At 34.0% G+C, this 22,399-nt stretch overlaps 2 protein-coding genes across 4 annotated transcripts in view; both read left to right on the plus strand.

Annotated features, from left to right (window-relative positions):
• The window catches only part of LOC137407172 (uncharacterized), a 14,932-nt gene extending 13,503 nt beyond the window's left edge, over positions 1-1,429 (plus strand). The window contains exons 6-7 of the mRNA XM_068093773.1: positions 176-307; positions 1,259-1,429. Coding sequence (XP_067949874.1) covers positions 176-307; positions 1,259-1,429 — 303 coding nt within the window. The remainder of the gene's footprint in view (positions 1-175; positions 308-1,258) is intronic.
• Positions 1,430-4,806: 3,377 nt separating this feature from the next.
• The window catches only part of LOC137405667 (uncharacterized), a 54,293-nt gene continuing 36,700 nt past the window's right edge, over positions 4,807-22,399 (plus strand). For all 3 annotated transcript variants that reach the window (XM_068092004.1, XM_068092006.1, XM_068092005.1), the window contains exons 1-10: positions 4,807-4,912; positions 5,658-5,796; positions 7,349-7,491; positions 7,923-8,063; positions 9,081-9,185; positions 10,767-10,914; positions 11,453-11,595; positions 13,486-13,671; positions 20,235-20,352; positions 21,215-21,340. In XM_068092004.1, the coding sequence (XP_067948105.1) occupies positions 4,896-4,912; positions 5,658-5,796; positions 7,349-7,491; positions 7,923-8,063; positions 9,081-9,185; positions 10,767-10,914; positions 11,453-11,595; positions 13,486-13,671; positions 20,235-20,352; positions 21,215-21,340 (1,266 nt within the window). In that variant the 5' untranslated portion in view covers positions 4,807-4,895. The remainder of the gene's footprint in view (positions 4,913-5,657; positions 5,797-7,348; positions 7,492-7,922; positions 8,064-9,080; positions 9,186-10,766; positions 10,915-11,452; positions 11,596-13,485; positions 13,672-20,234; positions 20,353-21,214; positions 21,341-22,399) is intronic.

Raw genomic sequence — 22,399 nt, forward strand, 5'->3', positions numbered from 1 at the left:
ATTATATTATGATACATGCTATTGCTTGGAGTATAAATATTATTCCATGTTGTATCACACTATATTTTAATGGAGGGGATTTTAGATATTACCCTATTTGTGGTCAGTCTGATATGAAGGTTATTTACAATTATCTAATGTATGTGCTTCATTCACACATTTTTTATCACTGTAGGCACAGGAGAATATGGATCTTTACCTGAGAGATAGAGAATTTGGTACAAGTGAAGATGTCCCTCTTAAAAGGTCTGTGCTGACTACAGATCAAGAACCCACATTGACCAACAGCTTCCATATAGCTCATGTGGTATGTTTATGAAGATTACTTTATTAGAAGCAAATGCTATCTAATGCACAAATATATATCTGATTTAAAAAAAACTTATATTTATATAATTTGTTGGCTTTGTAGACAAAAATATTAGCACCATTACTTATGTGATTTAACAGTGCTTTAGTACAAATTTATACAATTACATTTTAAGATCTTGTTGCTGGATTAAACAAATTAGGGTCAGTGTAGTAGTTTATGAATGCATATCTTCTGCAGTTTTTTTCATGTTTTATTCTTTTTTTATCTTGACCCAAAAACAAGGTCAATTCTGAATTCTCTTTATAAACCATTTCAAAAATTCCTGAGTCAGGTTACTATCTAAAATGTTTTGATTTTATCCAATTTGAAAGCTCACTCCATTGCATTAAGCTGCCATAAGTTTTACTTGCCCGAGAATGATTGTAGGTCGTTCAAAAATCTGTTAAACACATGTAAAATACCTGTCACACACTTGTCAGCCACTTTTCAAGCACATGTCAAACACCTTATAAGTGCTGGCTGTAATCTTGCCAACTTTTTAACAATATTGTAAGCAAGCTGTTAATAAATCTTTTTAGTTCAGCTTTTAGTTTTGTTTGCAATCCAGAAACAGAAAATCAATTTTTTGATTCCAGACACAGGAGTTGTTCAGTTGCCTACCAATACATTATTTTTTTGTTTGCACTCTGTCTCTACACGTAATGGCAACCATGTTTGTGCACGCTCAATGTATGCTTTGAAATGATCCATACTTGCAATATAAACTGTGTTCTTGGTTGTCTTCTCACTAAAGCTTGTTTACAAGCACTCAGTCTTTTGTGTTTTACACCGACCTAAAAATGATGCATTTTTACTCTTAATTGTCAATCATGGAACTAAGCAACCACATAGACTTGGAAATATGTCATCTGCTACCGATGTATAGTTTTATATGATAATCTGCAGATTGATGCTTCTATGAACAAATCAGTGATGTATGTTGATGGGAATTTAATCCACTCCTTGTCTTCTATTGATGGGCTAGGAAAAGCAACCTACACTTTTTATGGACTTTATGGGCTCAGTGGTATTATCTACGATTTCTATGCCTATCAGCGCCCTCTTACACAAAGGTAAATCTACTGGTTTGTTGGTTTAGTAAGCTACATTGGTTTCTGACTTTGAGCAATGATAGGAAAATGCATAAACATAGCAGTAGTGATAATAATATTATTACAAATACTTAAAAATATATACTTACTACAACGAAAAATATATCATGTAGAACATTTTATAAAACAGAGCAGTTCTGGTTTAGGAAATTAAATTATGAGTGATACAAATTTATAAAAATAAAATGCATATACTTTATATTTTTCTAAAACATCTCATTTAGATTCTATTAAATTAATGGATCTTCACACAAAAACCTTGAAAGCAAGTAAAACCTGCTCCAAAGACACTTCTAAAATGTTCCAGCTTTCTATCGTTTACTGTGCAGGTTGGAAAAACATTTACATACATTTACCAAGCTTACTGCAGCGCTAGAAAATTGTGACATAACAACGAGCTGATGTACATGTATTCAAATAATTTACAAAAATCTTTTAGGAGCAGAAAACTGTGAGCGTTTAAAAGTTTAAACAAAATTCCGGAATAGGTTGGCCAATTATAGTAAGGGGATCATGCTGAGTTTACTAGTAGACTCCTATGACCAATGATGTTGGTACTTGGGTTTATCAGCTGGTGGTAACTCGGTGAAATGGATCTAATAAGATGGATAATGTCATTTTAGTTATAATAATATAGTTATTATTTTTATAACTAAAAAAGGAAACATTTTAATTATAATATTATCATAACTAAAACTACATTATTCATCTTATTAGATAAGACAATAAAATTTCAAACACCTAAATTATAAAAAATAGTATCCTAGCGGTCTGGTGAGCTGTCAGAGATTGACAGGTGTGTGGATAAAGCTCAGAAAATCAGTATCTACACAAATATTCCATATTACTAGCTGGTGGTCAATTGGTGTTAGAATGACAGTCCACCATGCCATATGTTGTAAAATCAAATAACTTATGAACGGACTTTTTTTGTAACATCCAACTGTGGATTTGGGCAGACAATTGGATGGACACATCTTGTCTTTTAGAGGAGATTGTGTGTCGTGTAATACTGTCCCACTTGTTGACTGCGATGTATCTATTTCTGATTATCTGAAACAATTTGTTTTGTGTTTTAAAAACTGTCAAGCTGCATGAACAGGCTCTCACAACTAGCAAATTGACAGAATTATCATACTCGTACAACCTCATAATTAAAAAAAAATTCTTAGAAGAATAATAGCGACTATAATGGCAAATAGTTTTTATGGATTTATAAATATAAAAACTTAAATGGTGATACGCCTGACCACAAAGTTTTGATAATTGAGCTTTACTCAAAATATTCAAAAAACAAATTAAAATTAAAAATATGAAAAAAATAGAACACCAAAATATTATTGAAAAATTAAGACGTTGAATGAAGTTTAATAGTGATATGAATAAAGACATAATATGTTCATAAAGTTAGTTGACATGTCTGCAACCTTTAACAGTAAGGTCACATTCTAAGTTAGTTGACATGTCTGCAAACTTCTGCAATAAAATTGAATTCTAAGTTAGTTGACATGTCTGCAATCTTCTGCAATAAAATCGCATTCTAAGTTAGTTGAAATGTCAGCAATCTTCTACAATAAAATCACATTCTAAGTTAGTTGACATGCCTGCAATCTTATACAATAAGATCACATTTTAAAGACCTATCTAAGTTCAGTAGGCATTATTGTAACATTATCATTAAAAACATTCTGGCAGCTATGGTGCTGTCATTTCTATCTTAAGGCTGGAATACTTGGGTGGATGCTTCCTGGTAATGCATGAATGTAAATAGAATGTGTACCTAACGTTCATGCTGTCGACGTAGCTAGTTTGCCTATGTTAATTCATATAACAACGCCTATGGTGCCTATGTCAATTCTTGCATCAATACAGACAGCGGTGTGTTCAACGCAACAGATTAACAGTATGGGCACTAACTGCATAAATTATTTTTACTTCATAGAAATGACTAACAATAGATGAAAATTACTCTGAATGTGTAAATTGTTTGACCAATATGCAACGAAAACGATAATTGTTGAAAAATAGCAATTTTTGTAAAGCTTTCTGCAACAAACCATAGGAAGTTGAGTTTTTTTTAGCCAGAAAAATAGTATATTTGAACCATGGTGGAAGTGACATTGGATTACGGGTGTTCGAGCCTTTGCTTATTTTTCTTGGAGATGCTGTTGTCTTTGCGGTTTTATTATAATTTCCCTCTGTTGATCTAATTTCTACTCTAATAACTGGTATGCCCATAGTACTTTATTTTGTAAAAATAAATTTTTTGACTGCATTATTTTGTAATCCAAAAAGTTACTTTTACTCCATAAAAGTATTTTTTTCTTTTTACAGAAACAACTTTTCTCTATATAGAAAATTTTCTGCTTGATAAGATAAACAAATTTTTTACTTGATAAAGCAATATATTTTCACTCTGCAAAGAAGTCTTTTTTACTCCATAAAAATATTTTTTCTTCTGAAAGGAAGTGCTTTTAAATTTGTAAAGAAATTTTTTACTCTGTAAAGAAACTTTTTTGTTCTGTGAAAAAATCTTTCTTTTATCTTTGAAGCTCTGATTGCTGACATGCTGTCGTAAAAATGATGTACTTTATATACGCATGAAAGGAATGCGTTAGGTCACAGAAGCTAATAGCAGCTGGCACGGAAATTAGCATCAAGCGTAGTCTGTTATTGATAGACTAACAAGAAAACTATAATATTATTCCAACAGCAGTATGAGTCATCACTTGTAAATAGCAAAAAATTACAATAATCCGTAATAACAGGTAATATAGTCGATGTTGAATAGCAACAAATAATGTTAATATTGATATAATACATTCGTGATTAAAACAAATTTTCTACAACCTTTGTTTTTGCCAGTCTAAGAAAGAATATTTATCTAGGTAAAATTAACATAAAGATCGATAATGCTGGTAAGTCTATGAGTATCAGCAAATAGTGTGCATTGTGCATAGTGAATGTTACTTGGACTTTTAATTGCGTCTTTTTAATTTATAAACTTTCAGTGCACTGCATACATAATAAATTATATATATATATATATATGTATATATATATATATATATATACATATATATATATATACATATATATATATACATATATATATATATATACATATATATATATATATATATATTACTTTATTGGCAATGATTTTGCTTCAAAAAAGTTTTTTGGAAATCAGTTGAGTGTTTTTTGCTACGGTTTCCACAGCGATCGCCTTCACTTCTGTTTGTCGTTCTACTTCACTCAGGCTGATCAATGAGATCTACAATCCAGATGTTGTGCTCACTCCTGGAAATGAATGCTATTGCCCTATTGATCATCCAATAATGCTTCCCACAAATGTTACGACAGCATCAAATCCATGGAATGTAGAAACGTGTGCAGCTGTTGCTACAGCCTCCCTTGCCGGTCCCTCTATGGACCCCCTGCTTAGGTTAGTTGTACTAGAGCAAACTTGGTTTTGTTATATTCTAAGATTCTGTACCACACAAACAAACAGAAATACATCTCAAGTTGGCTGTGCAAAATTGAAGAATATTTATTATAATGGATGACCGAGTGTGCTAATCATCAAATTCTGTTTGTAAAACTCCTTACAGTCACTTTTCTAAAATTTCAGCATTTTATCACTAAAAGATAATGCAAAAACGTTTATGTTTATAAGCATTTCAAAAAAAATAAATTTGCAACTAGTGTCGTAGGCTTTATATTTTGAGTTCTATTTTTGGTGCCAGTTGTGGACCAACCCAAAATGTTCTATTTTATAACGCATTTATTATTAAATGCTTTCTCAGTAAAATTTATCATTACTAAATCAATCTCTAAAATGTATTTGAAATAGATGATGTTTTGGCGTAATTATGTATTGCTGGGGTGTATTTGGCATAAAATTAACCGAAGGTATTAGTTTTTTCATCTTCATCTGCTGAACAATTAGGACAGGTGAATCACATTACTTTTAAAATATTTGTGTGTTCTTTCAAGGCGATATTAATTAATCAGATATTAACTTGAACATTACTAGCTGCTTTTAGAAACTATTTTTCAATGCTCAAAACTTTAATTGAACTATCTTTACAATTTTTGAAAGTCTTTAGAAATTATATAAATCTACCAATACCATTTAAGATAGTAAGTTCAAATTTTATTTAGCTTTATATCATTTTACAAATACGTAGCGACAATTCAGTGAAGCGCATCCAGGATGTGACCTTCTCTCCTTCCAATTTACTCAACTCTGACGAGTTGTCTGAGTTTTGGATATCTGGAGAAGGAGGCCAGGCTACGATCACGCTCTCATTTGACAGATTCTACAGGGTAAGATAACCTAGGCTAATCTAATTTTACATTTATTCCCAGCTTTACCTGAACCTCTTCTAACTGCGTATCTGTATCTCTGACAACACTGAATAAAACTGGCAGTTTATAATTTTATTATTAATAAGTTTTTAGACGTGTCTAGATGTTGGTAATGTTGTCTAGACAATTATAGACACATTGTATCTATTATAACTTGCTACATTTACCTCAAACTCCTTAACTATTTCATATGTTAGTCAATTAATATCTACACATAGATAAACCTTTTCCAGCAAAAGATTTGCACACAAATAACTGAAAAAGCGACAGACTTATCTTATTTAGACTAAAACCGATTAAAAAACTCTGTTCTAAAAGTTTAATGGCTATGTGTAGGTTGTTGAGACACTGCTAGCTTGATATACTTTTTGGTATTAAGTATTGAAATAGAATAAATTAATATGCCTTGTTAGAGTGTTACTGATTTACTGCTGTAGTTCATAAATTAGAGGTGCTAGCTGTTGTGATTTACAATAAAAGCAAATAATAGATTAATACTAAAAGGCAGCAATATAGAAAAGTAAAATAGTCAATGTGTCTTACCATCTATTGGCAAACAAGAATATGAGCTTGATTTATTGCAGTGAATAGATACTAAGTTTCTCTACAGTGATAGTGTAGCGACACACGCCCATATGCGGATGCAATGTGGATGCAACGTGGTGCTGCAATGCCATGCATGTGGTGCTACAATGCCATCATAAAAATAACTGTGTCACTATCATTCTGTCATGATTCAGTATCACTAATTAAAAGCTCAGCAACCATGCGATGCACCATTTTGATGCCATGAAAATAAGTTTAACGACCAACGACGTTGCACCTGTGCATGCTCATCCAGTGAAGCGCATTGTTTTTCTACAGAAACAACAAGAATCAACAAAAAAGCAACGAGTCTTGCTTTTCTGTTGATTCTTCTGCGAAAGATCTTGTTGCTGCAACCTAATGCTTCACACAACTATCGCTCTATTATTATAATAGAACCCATTGGAAACATGACCGGCTTGTTGGCTAAGATTAGCATTTAGGCACTGGCCTATTTCGATGTTGCTACACGATAGCTTTGTTAAAACTTACCACATCCAGATAAACAGTTAACTCAAATTAATTTACATGTAAGTTGATAGTTTAAACTAGTTGGTAGCTAATAATTCCAACCACACAAATATATTGTTTAATAATGATTTGCGCTTGATTCCTGTGAACTCGAATTTTTTTTATTTTAGCAAGTTATGAATAAAGAGTTCAAGCAGAAATTGCATGCAAAGTTAGTTCTGTAATACATGTAGTTTGATATAGGAAAAGAATCTTTTCTCTTTATGAAAAATAGTTAGTTTAGTTTGGACATATTGGCGAATTCGCTACAAAGTTGAACCACTAAAAATATCACAAGTTTATTTTTTACTAAATAGTTCTTAATGTATTTAAAAAAGTGAACTAAACCCACTCTGTGTGTAAACATTAAATAATTATTCTTTCTCAAACAAACTGTAAAATTCACTCATTACAGATCCTCTATCTAGCAATGAGGGTAGAGACGTTGCCCAAAAGTTTGACTGTACAACTACAGCGAGACACACTGCTCCTCTACACCTCAGACTGTGCTTTTACAGAGACCTCCTGCATTGAGTGGAAAGTTGTTACAATTTACAAGTGAGTTCTTTTAAACCATGTGGTTCACCGCTTCACAGCTATCTGGTTCTGTTTTAAGATGACTAAATATATCTATGATAGCAAAGCTCATTTGAACCTCTGTAACAAAATACAGGAAATTTATTCATTCAAATGTAAATTTTTTTAGATGTTATGTGGAAGCATAATAAAAAGTCTTAACACTGTGTTGTATACCTATCACACTTTGGCAAGAGTTTGTTCTATGTATCCCGCCTTATAGGTTAAGCATAGGTTCAAAAAAATGGCAGTACTTTTTTGATCACACATCTTGAGCGCAAGCTGATATACAGTAGAAGCGGCAAGCGTTTTATATGTTGCATGATATGGTACAGCTCAAAATTCTGTAACAATCATTTATTTTTATTAATTTTTATTGGCTGATATTGGCACTTTTCATGTTTTTTTTACAGCAACCTGTTGGTAATAGACTTAGGATCAGAAGTTACAAACAAAGAACAGTTAAGGGCAGACAAGCTAAAGATAATCCTCGAAGGATACTTTTCTGATATCCGGCAGCCGTATGTGATGAAAGGGATAGAGGTTTACGCTGAGTAAGTTAAAGTTAATGTTACCCAGTTATTGGCTGCTTTAAATTTTGAGGTCTTGTCTATCAGACCGACTAAAATTACTAAAGTGTATAAGATAGCGCAAGTTGCAGAAGTTGTATTGTAGAATTGCGAGATTTGTCTATGAGTTGTCTCAGAACACAACTATAGATACAATGAACAAATTAAACTAGCTGGTTTTATAGATAAAAACGCAAACTTTGCTGTGAATTTGCTATCTGAAAGTATACAATTTACCTAGCAGTTGTAGGATTTTTAAATACGCCATACTGAGAGGGTGTGTGAGCTTTTTGCAATATAAAAATGGTAACTGTTTTCTACTGGGTAAATGACTTTCTATTTACTGCGAGCTAAGACAAACTCATTTGCAGAATTGAGAGACCTACGATAAGAAGTAATTACATTAATGTTAAAAATAATGAACCACAGCACTTTCACGCAAGGTTTGCAGTTCATTACCAATATTCCTTCCTTTGTCTGCCACAAGCTACAAGCAACTACATGTATATAATGCTGGAAAGAGAATTTTTTTACTTTTCTTCTAGTATGTAGAAGCATGTTTAACTATTAATTGGATTGCATTCAGTCACCAAAATTCTCTGCAGTCCGCTAATGCAATTTGATCAGGATGGTATTCATCAGGTACATTGCGAATCCTGCTTTACAACTTGGTTCCAAGGTTATTTAAAGTCAAGCCCATCATGACTAAAAATGCTTTCTTAAAATAAAAAACCTGTGGCAGATGCGGCGTAATTATTATTTTTTCTGTTTTTATAACTCACAGAAACAATTCCATTTTTTGGCAATTTCAGCAGCTCATGAAAAAAGACATTGCTGGCCAAAATGACATGCTGCCATATTTGGCAAAAAAACTACAAATAGATATTTTGTGTACAGATGTTGAACAGACAATTATTTTCAAACTTGGTCCATGTAACGCATGTCGTCATACCATGATAGACATTGCAAAACTCATATAGTATGTTTGCAATGATTCAACAGCTGTGGATGCATGCAGAATAACAGCAGATGTGAAGTGGATGGTGCAGACCCGAGTTCCTACACATGTGTATGTAACACGGAGTATGTTGGCGAGTACTGCGAACGGTAAGTAAACTTGGGTGAAAACACAGACACTATTATGAAAACTAAAATAAGAGTTTTACTTGAAAAAACCAAAATCACACATCAGATTAAGCTGTAAAACACCCTTTCTAGATATAGTTATATAAGATTTACAAAAAAGTAAAACAAATGGTTTTAAAACCAACAGAAAAAAACTGACTGCGTTTTTTGCAATATAAAGAAAACTGTCAGTGATAAAGCTTTGCAAAGTGATACCAACCAACTAACTAGTTTAAAATCAAATACGAATTATTTCAGAGCAATCGTTGAGCTTGGACAGTGAGAAGAAGTGCACAAAACCACTAATTTGGGCCTTGGTGTGAACTCTAACAAAACACTTTTATGTTTTGTAACCAAATTCAAAATTTTGGAGAGCTTGGTCTCACTGTGACATTATACAACAAAATTTATTGTATCAACAAATTTCTAGCTATATAGGACTGTTCAGTAAACGACTTAAAGATACCAACTTAAACAGGATGAAAGCTATCTAAAAACTTGTAACTACTAGCATTAAGTCCAGCGTCGCTTGAGATGTTGTTCATTTTAATCAGATAGCCTGCTGCACACGTGGATATGTTCAGCGCAAATTGCTACACAGCTTTTATGGTAGCAATTCAAAAATGCAGTCATTAAGGACAATTATACTTAATGCATGTGGCAGGCCATTCTTGATTTTCTAACAAGATACATCATAGCGCATTTATGTGAAAAATGAAACTTCAAAGGTTACCAATAGAGCGAACCTGCTCTTTTACATTAAATTAGATGTAGTCAACACACAGAGCTCTGGCCGTCTGTTCTTAAAACTTTTTCCTCACTGGAGAGTTTTTACTGTCATCAAACACAGCTATTTTTATAGTCAACATAATTTTGCAAAGCTGGAGGTCAGCCGATTTCTTATACTGATAAAAGTCCAATCGCTTTGTAATCCTGCTTGAAACTGTCACGGTGAAAAGATATTTATGAAATTTATTATAAAATGTTTTATAATAGACTACAACTCTTGACTTTTGGCTGAGTAGACCAACACTCCATTACCTGTGTTAATAGGCTGCCTCCTAAAATTTTTACATTTTCAACTTTGATAGCTTGCGGGTGAATGTTTAAAAAAAGGCTTTTAAGAACCAGAAGCAGGTCTGAGATCAAATATTATAGCAAACTACCAACCAGAAAGCATGGAGCATATACTTTTTTTAATTATATTTTGGACAAAATCAGAGAAAAATGTGAAAATGCATAGCATTAACGCTGTCTGATAAGACACAAAGACAAAGTCAGATTTATTAATAAAATAATGACAGCGCTTGAATAGGAAATTAAAACATATTTGCTCAGACAACAGACCACAAGCTATATAGCACTTATTATAAAACAGCACATCAATACCATAGAAAAGCATTACTACCATTCTTTTCTCCCTTTGACCTTTGGTGAGCTTTGTATTAAAAATGAAAATTTTCCAAAAACTTGTTTTAAAGCAAATATATGATTTAATTTTGATCATTTTTCACTCGCTGATATAAGTGCTTGTACGAATTCAATTACCAAGTATTGTTATAGGTGTGCGGATGGCTACACAGATGATATGATAGCCTGTGTACCATGTAGCTGCAATCTCCAAGGAGCGGCTAACCAGCTCTGTGACAAAAATACTGGATCTTGTGTTTGTAAAGAGGGTGTAGAGCAGTCAAAAGCTGGATATAAATGCGTAAGTTATAACATGTTGCATGTTATAGCTTTAGATGGGAGTCTGCTTTGATTTTTAATTTGATCTTAAAATAGCAAGCTATGGGATGCTAAGTGTGACACACCTTATTATTATGATGATGTCTATGTAACAAAAGCATTTGTATCAAATGTGTTAATGATGTGTATTTAATAAGCATCTTTGCACCAAATACACCAATGGTGTTTTTGTTTCAAACAACCAGATATGCCAAGACCGACTGATTAGCATAAGGTAAATAGTACGGCATCTGTTTTCAGAACCCCTAAAGCACGCTAACTTAGATAATAGATACTACATGTTATAACTTTAGGTAAGCGTCTGTTTTAATTTTTAATTTGATCTTAAATTAGCAAGCTATTGGATGTTAAGCGTGACACAGCTCATTATTAAAATACGTCAATGATGCCTCTGTAACAAACATCTTTGCAACAAATCCATGATACATTTGTCGCAAACAACCGGATATGCAAAACCCTGCTGATCAGCATACGTTAAATAATATGGTATCTGATTTTAGAACCCTTATTTTACCTCAGTCTCACCAGAAGATGGACCGCTAGCTGGAGGAACTCTTGTAAAAATAGAAGGAGTCTTGCTAAACCAAATTACAAACATAAGTATTGGTGATTTTCCCTGCTTCATTGATAGCAAGTTGGAAAGGTAATGTATTCTTTAGATTACTCTCTGTAGCTATTTGCTTAGTTTGTGTGTGGCAGAAAAGTGTTGGTTTGGAGAAAAAATACTGCATATGAGCTAATTCGCTTTGGTCCAGTTTAAAAGGCATTCAATACTGCGCAGCTCATTACAACCTCTTTGGATATTGATTTTGATATTTTTCAGTGATATTTATGTCACCTTTTGCTTGGCTGCCCGAATTTGTATCTCTGGCTATCAAAATGTCTGTTTTCTATGCTTAAAATAATTTCAAATCACCTTTTTTAGCTATATTGACTTAAATATTTGTTACCTATCTTTGTATTTGGCGTTACAAAAGGCATCAATCACAATTTATCAGCCTTCAAGTCTGTTGAATTGTGCTAGTTTTGCTGTTTTTAGTAGCACTGCAATAAACCTTCAAAAATATCATGATGTCAAACTTGTATCAAATTTATTTAAATAAAGTTTTTAGTCACACAATGTTGTTTTTTTATATGAACATGTCTGTCATTTTTTGCAGTTGTGATTAAATTAATTAAAAATTTTTTGATGAGATTGTATGTGTGAACAGCTTAAATAAGGAGAAAAAGTCAGTTCTGTTCACGATTCCTGCATGACTGTTTATCAACTAAAAACCATTTCATTCAATAATTTTGAGGCCAACTTATAAAAAATCATAAAATATAACTAACTTAAAGTTGACGGACAGGATAAGACTCCTGGTTATCTTTTTTTGATATGCAATTCCAGAAAAATAAAAATCTTTTGACCTTATATTGCATTTGATCGATACAAGTGATTAACCTCAAGTCTTCATAGAAATAAGACAATTTTGAAAGCAATTGATAACTAAATCTTGATTATAGATACTTATTAGCGAGTTGTTTTAAATATTATATAAACATGCGCACAGCAAGGATGCATTATAATTTAGTTACCACGGTTTTAGATGATGAGAAATCCTGCAAGCAGGGTCAACATTTTAACAAAAGAACATATTTCATAATTATCATGCTAAACTGTATTTGTTCAGATATGTTTTAGTGCAAAATTAGTAGTCATTTTAAGTTGATATTTTTCACCGAAATCTTAAAACATTAGAATAGAATTTGTTCAGTCACTCAATCAACTACAGGGCAGATGTATTTACATGGGCTACACACGATCAAAATTTTTTTAAAGACCTCCAGGTTTCCTTAGTAAAGTTTCGATGAAATTATTTTTATATCAATTACGGTAAAGAAAGGTTTGTACGTTTTGAATTAAAGAAATATTTGGCAAAAATACTCTAATGCTTGTCACATTTGATTAAATCTGCAAAAGTCTGGCATGGAAATCTGTGCTAGAGTACCGACTCCAAAACCTTTCTTGACTCAAACCCCAAACCCTAAAACCCTCCTGCTGCATCTAATATTAACAGATATTAAGAGAGATGTACGTATGTTTGACTCAACATAAAATAAAAATATCTTGTATACAGTGATAGTTAAATACTTGGAAAAAGATTATCATAATAGAAATTTTAGTTTTCTTTTTTCTTCCTAATAGTTTGATGAAATCATTTTATAAAGTAATCAGTCCTTATCTTCCTATATTGTAATAAAAGAATATAAGAAATAAGCTCAAAGTGAACACAAATAAATTTTCTAATGATTAAAACTTTTATGAGATACCACTCACTCTTTCGTTATAATATGTGGTAATATTTTAGTGGATGGCATGTACAGCTCTTGCGTGTGAAAAGTTACCAACCAACATTTTAAATTAATTTTTCTATAATTTAATTATATTAAAAAATGGTTTCTAAGTTTGGCTGGTATAGTGATCCACCAACTTAATGACAAATAGCAAAAAGTGATTTCATAAAATTAACTTTTACATATGATGTTTTAGAACAAACACGATGATGTACTGTCTAACCGGAGAAGCAACTGAGGACTCGGTGAATAAGCTAACTCAGTTTATTCTAACCATAGATGATGGCAGTACAAGTGAAATAACATATAGCAGTATGGAAAGGTTTGAGTACCATAGCAACCCCAACATCACAACAATAAGTAGAACTTCTGCTTTCTACAGGTTTGCATATACTGTATATTAAATGACTAAAACAAGGCTGAATAAACCAATCACATCACTGGTAGCATTACTTCAAAGCCTTGTTATCATAAACATGATGGCCTATTTATGCTTTTTTTAAAAACATTTCTATCAGTGATATGATTGGCTTGTGAGACGTTCCCACAAATTAATGCTACCAAATGACGAGATTGGTTGCTATAACCTTCTCTTGAAGTAGCAAAGATACAATTGGCTAAAGGATTAAGCTTACTAAAGAAAAATTAGAAAACTTTAATAGCCGTATGATAACCTATTAGTTTATGCTCACCTCCTTTGATATACAGTAGCTCACTCTTTCAAGCAGTTTTGTTTTCTGTATGCTAGCATTTCAGCAAGCAAAAAAGTTATAAATAACAAGGCTATATATAATATTGCCATAAAGAAATGTATCAATTTACAATAGCTAGTCCTTATATTATAAATAGTTTTATGGTTTTCACAAAATGCTCAAAATTTATTAGTAGCTCACCAATTTTATAATTTTCATGACTAGTGAAATATTTTTGTTAATATAGTACTGATTATTAAATTTTGTAAATAATTATGCTCCTTTCTGTTACCTTTAGCAAATATTTTACAACTAGAAATTCCCTTGTCATACAGCTCACGACCAAAGTGATAATGGAAAAAGAAAGGGAACTGCTGGTTGAAAAATGCAATATTAGCAGTCGAATAGCACTGCAGTGCAATAGAAGAAATGCAATGGTAGCTGCAATGGTAGCTGTAATGTACTGGGTTTTATTATGTACAACAAACAGCAAAAATGAAAGGAAAAGATTATATGTTTATATATCTCCCTGCAATAGGAGAAATGCAATATTAGAAGTAAAATGGCAAGCTGCTGTGTAATATACATATACATATACATGTATAAATATACACATACATGTATATATATACATATATATGTATAAAAAAATTGTTTCCTCACCCCGGTAACCCGTATGGGTGATAGTTTCTGCTCTAACTCGGGTCTCCTACCAGAGACCTGGGAGTTTGAGCACTCGCCTCAAGATCTTAGCTGTTCCCATTAGCGGACTTTTTTGCAACTCACCTGAGTTGATTGCTGTCGGTTTCTGGGCAAGCCACATTTTATGCGCCGGTGTTATTGCGCCCAGTTCAACAATGACTGCTGGAATTACAGTTGTTCTTACATCCCAGCATTTTTCAATCTCTTCTCCTAGAGGGAGATATTTCTCTACCTTTTCTTTTTCTTTGCTGTCTATATTGTAGTCATTGGGTACTGCTGTATCTATTATAGTAACTCTCTTGTTCTCCTTGTCCACCACCACTATATCTGGCTGGTTTGCTAAGACATGCTTGTCAGTCTGAATGTAGAAGTCCCAGAGGATCTTAGCGCGATCATTTTCATTGACCTTACCAGGAGTTTCCCTCCAGTGTTGTGGTTTATTAAGGCCATACCCGTCACATAGACTTCTATACACAACACCTGGGACATGATTATGCTGCTCAGTGTATGCATTTCCTGCTAGCTGCTTGCATCCACTGATGATGTGTTGGATGGTCTCAGGTGCATCTTTGCACAGTCTGCATCTAGGATCGTCTCTAGTGTGATACATTTTTGTTTGGAGTTGCCTTGTTGGGAGCACTTGCTCCTGGGCTGCCATGATTAGCGACTCTGTATTGATCGTTAAGTTTCCTTTGTTCAGCCACATATATGTCTGGTGAAGATCGCCAACCTTAGATATTTGTCGGTGGTAAGCACCATGAAGAGGTTTTGCGTGCCAGTCAATTTCCTCATCACCAGGGCGAAGGTCCATTGTAAGAGCAGCCGCTTGAAATTCAGCTAGCAACTTATCTGAAGTGGCCATATAGGCTGCATAGGCTTTGATGCTTTGCTCTTCCTCCTTCACTGTCTGCTGTACACTTTTGAGTCCCCTATCGCCATCTTTCCTATCGAGATACAATCTAGTAGTATTAGATTTTAAATGGAGTGCTCCATGCATGGTCAGCAGTTTACGAGTTGCTATATCTGTTTCCTTGATGGCTTCCTCAGTCCACTTTATTATGCCTGCTGGATATCTTTTTACTGGCAGTGCATAGGTATTTATTGCCATGACTTGGTTCTTGGCATTGAGCTGGCTCTGTAGGACTTGCCGAAGGCGTTTCTTGTATTCAGTAATAGCTTTGTGACGTACCTCGGCTTCATGGTTGATGCTGCTTTGCATAATCCCCAAGTACATGTACCCTTCTTCTATATCTTTGATGGTACCATTTGGCATTCTTAGGCCATCTTTGAGCATAGAATGGTTTTTCTTAAGAATTAGCCTTCCACCTTTCTCAATACCGAAGGTCATTCCGATGTCCTTGCTGTATACCTGCATGAGGTGTATTAGCAAATCAATGTCCATTTCTTTGTTAGCGTACAGCTTGATGTCATCCATGTAGAAGAGGTGGTTTATCTTGGTGCCACTCTTAAACTGGTACTCATAGGGAGTCGTCTCCAGCATATTGCTTAGAGGGTTTAGGCATATGCAGAAGAGCAGCGGTGATAAGGAGTCACCTTGATAGATGCCTCGCTTAATTTTTACTCTCGCCAGATTTTTGCCATTAGCCTCCAGTTCCGTCTTCCATTTGGTCATTGACATCTTGATGTCAATGACCAAATGGAAGACGGAACTGGAGTATATCTACTATATAAACGGCAATCGTTGTCTGTCTATCTATCTGTGTATCTGTCTGTCCGCTTTATAGAGTACCGTACTTTTCGGACTATTAGCCGCTACTTTTATATAAGGGCGTGTCTATTCTGTGGTTTTTTTTTCACCGCTAGGGCGCATTAACGGGAATCTCCGGTTAGTACATGCCTCTATTATAATACGTAACCTGCTATTCATCGTAGAGATGGATGGTAAATACTGATATGCTAATAGTATGAGTTGTCTTCTCGATATATTGAGTCACCGATAACTCCCAAATATGAGCAGTATAAATAAATTATATGGCGGTCTTTTTTTTCGATTCGATCGTTAGTTAGTAATCTTTTATTTTGCTGATAACAAAATAACAAAAAGCCTCTATTTGCAGGCATATTATCCAATAAAATGGAAACTGTAGAATAATCCTGAATGCAAGATAGTAGTGAACAATTCATATTTAGTTTGAGATTATTTGTGTAAAAGTTAAAAGAAAATTTACATGAGAGGATGACTTCAAATAAGTAATGCAGGATAGCTTATACAAAGATAAATTGATTGATATGTACTATATACAAGGGTTCAGGGCTGAAGAATAGATCCACTATGAGTATTGATTGTGGCAAGATTGTAACAGATTCGATCATACGAAGCAAACTTAATTAATATGAGTAAGTAGTAAAATTAAATTAGTAGTAAATATTAGTAGTGAATTAAATAGAATTTACTACTCTTTAAATAAATTAATGAGTAGTAAATTACATCTAATTAATATTTACTGCCAACGTGTACCGGAAAGGTCATGTGAACATTTGTTTCTTGCAACCACTAGAAAAACGCTGTTCTCTATCTACTATATAAACGGCAATCGTTGTCTATCTGATTGATTGTCCGCCTTATAGAGCGGTCTTTCCTTTTATCGTCGTACGAATTTCGGTCGTACGAAGCAAACTGAATTAGGTAATATGTGTAGTAACGGTAAATAAATTATAGAGCGGTCTTTCTTTTTCCATCCGGTCGAACGAAGCCAACCGAATTAATATGAGTACTAATTATCTTAATACCGTAATTTTGTAATATGGACTATTAGCCGCTACTTTTCTCTGACGAGTTGAGCCAAGCGGCTTATATAAAGGTGTGGCGATTCTGTTGTTTTTCTTTCACCGCTCGAGCGCATTAACCGAAATCCCCGGTTAGCCCGCTTTTTAAACGGCAAATTTTCTGCCGTGTTTAAAAGCACCTTTCCTGAGTTCTGCGGCCTATACAAAGGTGTCTATACAGCTGTACAAATGTACTATTCATTAAATAAAATAAATTAACGAGTAGTTATTTACATGCAATTAATATTTACTGCCAACGTGTACCGAGAAGGTCACGTAAACGTTTGTTTCTTGGAGCCACTGGAAAAACGCATTTCTCACCTACTAAATTTCCACATCAAAAAGGTAAATGTTTCTTATACGATGTTGTATTGTCTATGAATTGCCACATCTCCACTACTTAATAACCTTGGATTTGCCACTGTTCGTGATAGCGGGTCATGTTCATTTCCTTCAGCAGCCGAGTTACTAATTTTTTTTCAGCTACGAGTAGGCCTACTGTAACTTACTATTACAGAACTTTCACGAGTACTCCGAGCGTTGTGATACGCTATTGTGAAAAGAAAGAAAGCAGCTGCTATCGACTTACTGTCACCCTGCATCAGCCATGACCAGCTATACGTCGCCTGCTCAAAAGTAGGCACACGCCGAAAACTGTTTCTTCATACGCCCGACAGAAAAACCAAAAATGTTGTCTATTCGCATGTGTTGCGTTGAACTAAGGGAGAGAAAGAGGGAGAGAAAGGGAGAGAGAGGGAGAGCCAGAAGGAGAGGGGGGAGAGAGAGAGGGGGGAGAGGGAGAGAAGGGGAGAGAGAGGGAGAGCGAGGAGGAGAGGGGGGAGAGAGAGAGGGAGAGAAAGAGAGAGAGAGGGAGAAGAAGGGGGGAGAGAGAGGGGAGAGAGGGAGAGACGGAGAGAGGGAGAGAAGGAAAGAGAGAGGGAGAGCGAGGAGGAGAGGGGGGGGGGGAGAGAGAGAGGGAGAGAAAGAGGGAGAAGAGGGAGGGAGAGAGAGAGAGAGAGAGGGAGAGAAAGAGGGAGAAGAGGGAGAGAGAGAGGGAGAGCGAGGAGGAGAGGGGGGGGAAGAGAGAGAGAGAGGGGAGAGAGAGAGAGGGAGAGAGAGGGGAGAGACGGGGAGAGTGAGGGAGAGAGAGGGAGAGGGGGAAGAGGGAGGGAGGGAGAGAGAGGGGAAAGACGGAGAGAGGGGAAAGAGGGAGAGAAAGAGAGAGAGAGAGGGAGAGCGAGGAAGAGAGGGGGGGGGGAAGAGAGAAAAGGAGAGAAAGAGGGAGGGAGAGAGAGGGGAGAGAGGGAGAGGGAGAGAGGGGAAAGAGGGAGAGATGGAGAGAGGGAGATGTAACTGCATATTTGGAGTTGTTTTACAGTATGAAAGACAACTCTCAATAAACCTTATGCTGCGCGTGAAACTATTCCTGTAGACGGGTAGTGCCGCTAGTATATATATATATATATATATATATATATATATATATATATATATATATATATATATATATAGCTAGGGGGCTGTATATCATTGGTCATAGCAACCAATATCAAGAAGTTGTGATATTTATCTAGATTTCTGTATTTATATCTAAATAATTATGCTGAATTTAAAAATTTAAACATATTTTAGCTGTTTGTCATAGAAATAGATGTAAGAAATATAAGAAAATGTAAGCATTATTACTTAATTTTGCAGATACCATAAACGGCTTAGCAGTATCGCAATATTGCATCGCAATAGCAGTATCGCAATATCCAAAATCTTTAGAAAAATAATAACAGTAACATATTGCACACCATCGGCCACTATATACTTTGATCTTGTAAATTGGAATGATTATTCTTATAACTAAATCTTATAAAATCAAATAATTATTCTTACAATTAAATATTGTAATAATCTTATAGGTAATATCGTAAGAATATTCAGAAAAATATCATCGTCATTTCCTTTAAGTTCACTGCTTTGGACATCAGTTGGAATACCCAAGTACCCATTATAAGTGTTTAAAATGTCAGAGTCCCATAGAATCGGCAAAATAGAAACGATAACTTTTCAGTACTTTTACGTTAATTACAGAAACCTTCGGCAATTAGACAATGTCATAGACTGGTGAAATGAGCACTTTTTTCTCGTGAAATGCGCACGACTTAATAGTTCTACTATTTGTCGCACGACCTGGTTGGCGTTTCGTTGGCCGGTCTTAATTTTGATTAAAAAAAGCTTGTCAAGATTTTATCGCAATTTTTGGCCAAATTAATCTGTCTACTTATGTATAATCGAATCAGATGGGTAAGTTATAGGATGTTGCAGTGACTTTTCAAAGGCTTGGTAACATATTTAAATATGTTTATATGTGTTTTGTATCATCATTATATTTAAACGACTACACAAAAATGGTTAAATTTTTTGGTTTATATATATATATATAAATAAATTTGATGGGATTATTGTCCAAGGGTTTGGTAATAGCCATTAACGGATAATTTTTCGGAAGTTGTGTGCGCATATGCATTTATCATAAAGCTCCCAAAAATTCGCTTCGCTCGTGTTTGGTCGTGGGAAAAGTCAAAATAGCACTTCAGACCGAATTATTTTGATTATCTTAAGTAATATTTAGCTGTAGCTTGCTAAGTATTACTTGTATTTTATATTATATCATAGAAGCATGGTTTAATATATATGTAATGATTTTTTATAATATTTAGTTAATCTATTTTTTAGTAGTTGAGATTAGCTAGTAAAACTAGTATTATTTCAGTGGTGGACTGGAGCTGTGGTTCGATGGAACAGACCTTCAAGGAGTTTACCGACCGCTGCTACTGTTACACATCACATGCAATCATGATGGGAGCATTCGTGTCCCTACTTACGAGGAAGTAGGCTTTCTGTTTAATTACTGATTATCTGAATTATAGTCATCTGCAATCAGGTTGCAATTACATACTTGCCACATTTAAAGATGACTTCACACCAAATATTTGGTAAATTTTATCAGAAAGTATCATTATTATTCTATTATTTGCTATTGTTTGTGATGTTTGAAGTGATCTGATTGCCAGGATGTATAAAAAGTAAACTCGATAAAATTTGATTTTGATTACATTGCTAAGATCAAGTAAAGTGTGATTATGACATCTATAGCTGCAAAGAGCCCAAAAGAATAAAAACGCCTAAGCCTGCTGCTTGAACAAAATAGCCAATATCAATTATCGCAATGATAACAACTAGTGTGGTTATTTTGCACATATTTTTTTTCTGAGCATTTGAACCGTGATCAAGTTTTATCAATTTTAATTTTGAAACATCCGGCAGTCAGATCACTTAGTACATCAAAAAAATTCAAATGATAGAAAAATAAAAATACTTACTGATAAAATTTACTAAAAACTTTGTGCAAGTACTCTTTCGTTTGGTCGTTTTGACAAAACTTTTTAAGAATATCTTAAAACTTTGAGAAATATGATTCTTTTTTGCAAGTTGGCTGTGCCTGTCTAAAACTGCTGTATAATAATTTGGCTTGTTGAATGATAATTTGATAAATTTTGATAAACATTTTGGAAAGATTTCAAGTCATTGGCAGATTTTGTTTTAATCACTCAGTAATGCTTAACTACAAAATTTTAAAAAATTGCTTCAGGCCAAAAATATTTAAAGTACCACAAATTTTTTCTATCAGTTCAAATGCTGAAACAAAAAATAATTTTTCATACAACTATCAACAATGTCTACTGTTTGTAGTCTTGCCCTTACAACCCACTAGAGGAACAGTACAGATGTTTTACTCCAAATTTTGCTTTGCTTGAGAACAATACTAAACTTTGCATACCAGATAGGAATCGTCGGCAAGTCTCATCTGATTTGCAGGTAAGGAAAGGTACATGTGAAAAGAATGCATGAGTTTATTTTACCAGATTAAAGCTACAGATTTATTGAATATTTAAAAAAAATTGAAACTGTTTATATATAAACAATATTATTGAGTCTGACCTTGCACTCTTCAGTGTTTATATTACTTTTAATTTTAAATTCAGAATGAAATACCAACCTAGATGTAAGGCATGTAAACTTCACCAGATATATCTCAAATGCATGTGTAAAACACCTTCACTATAATAAAGCTCTGATGTTAGGTTTCTGGATGACTACTTCAACCAATAATATAATCAGTCATTTGAACTTAACTACAGCGGGCCGGGGTTACGGCGTCTCTGCCTTATAGTTTTTTGATTTACTAATTGGAATAAAAAGCTCTTCCAGTTCCTAGTTACGGCATATTCCTCACCAAATGGCATCAACCAAATTTTTTTACAAACTTAAAATTTTAACAGCATTTCTCAATCTTTCTTGTTCAAATAGTTTAAAAAAGGTTTTAATAAGGTCGGCTAAAAGCTATAGTGAAAGCGAAGCAAAAGGGTCAAGCTGGAAACAAACAGGGTCAAGGGTCAAGCCGGAAACAGACAGGGTCAAGGGTCAAGCTGGAAACAGACGGGTAATATAAAACTAAAACTATAAAAAAATTAAAGTAAAGTTTAGTGAAATAATAAAGTTTAGCTTTAAGCATGTTTTTAGTAAACTAAAATCATTTAGATTCAAATATATGTTACGTAGTATCTTTAAATAGCATCATCAAATATATATTAAAATTTGCTAGAATAAATAGGAATTATGTAGGAACTCACTATGTAGGGAATCGAGTGCATGAGGAGATAAATCTAGAGTTCCTACAACTTTAACGGAGTAAACTTTTGCGTTAGTCAAATTTGAGTACCACTAAAGATTGTAATATTCTACTAACTTAGAAAATAAAAGTATAGAAGCTATACAGAAAGTCTTTAGCTTTCAAGAGATACTACATAGATTATTAAGTTTGTTGCAAAAGAATTTACCTATGGGCTATCTATAGATTGAGTGCCTATTCTGATA

The sequence above is a fragment of the Watersipora subatra genome, chromosome 10 (genome assembly GCF_963576615.1).
Source record: "Watersipora subatra chromosome 10, tzWatSuba1.1, whole genome shotgun sequence".
NCBI lineage: Eukaryota > Metazoa > Bryozoa > Gymnolaemata > Cheilostomatida > Watersiporidae > Watersipora > Watersipora subatra.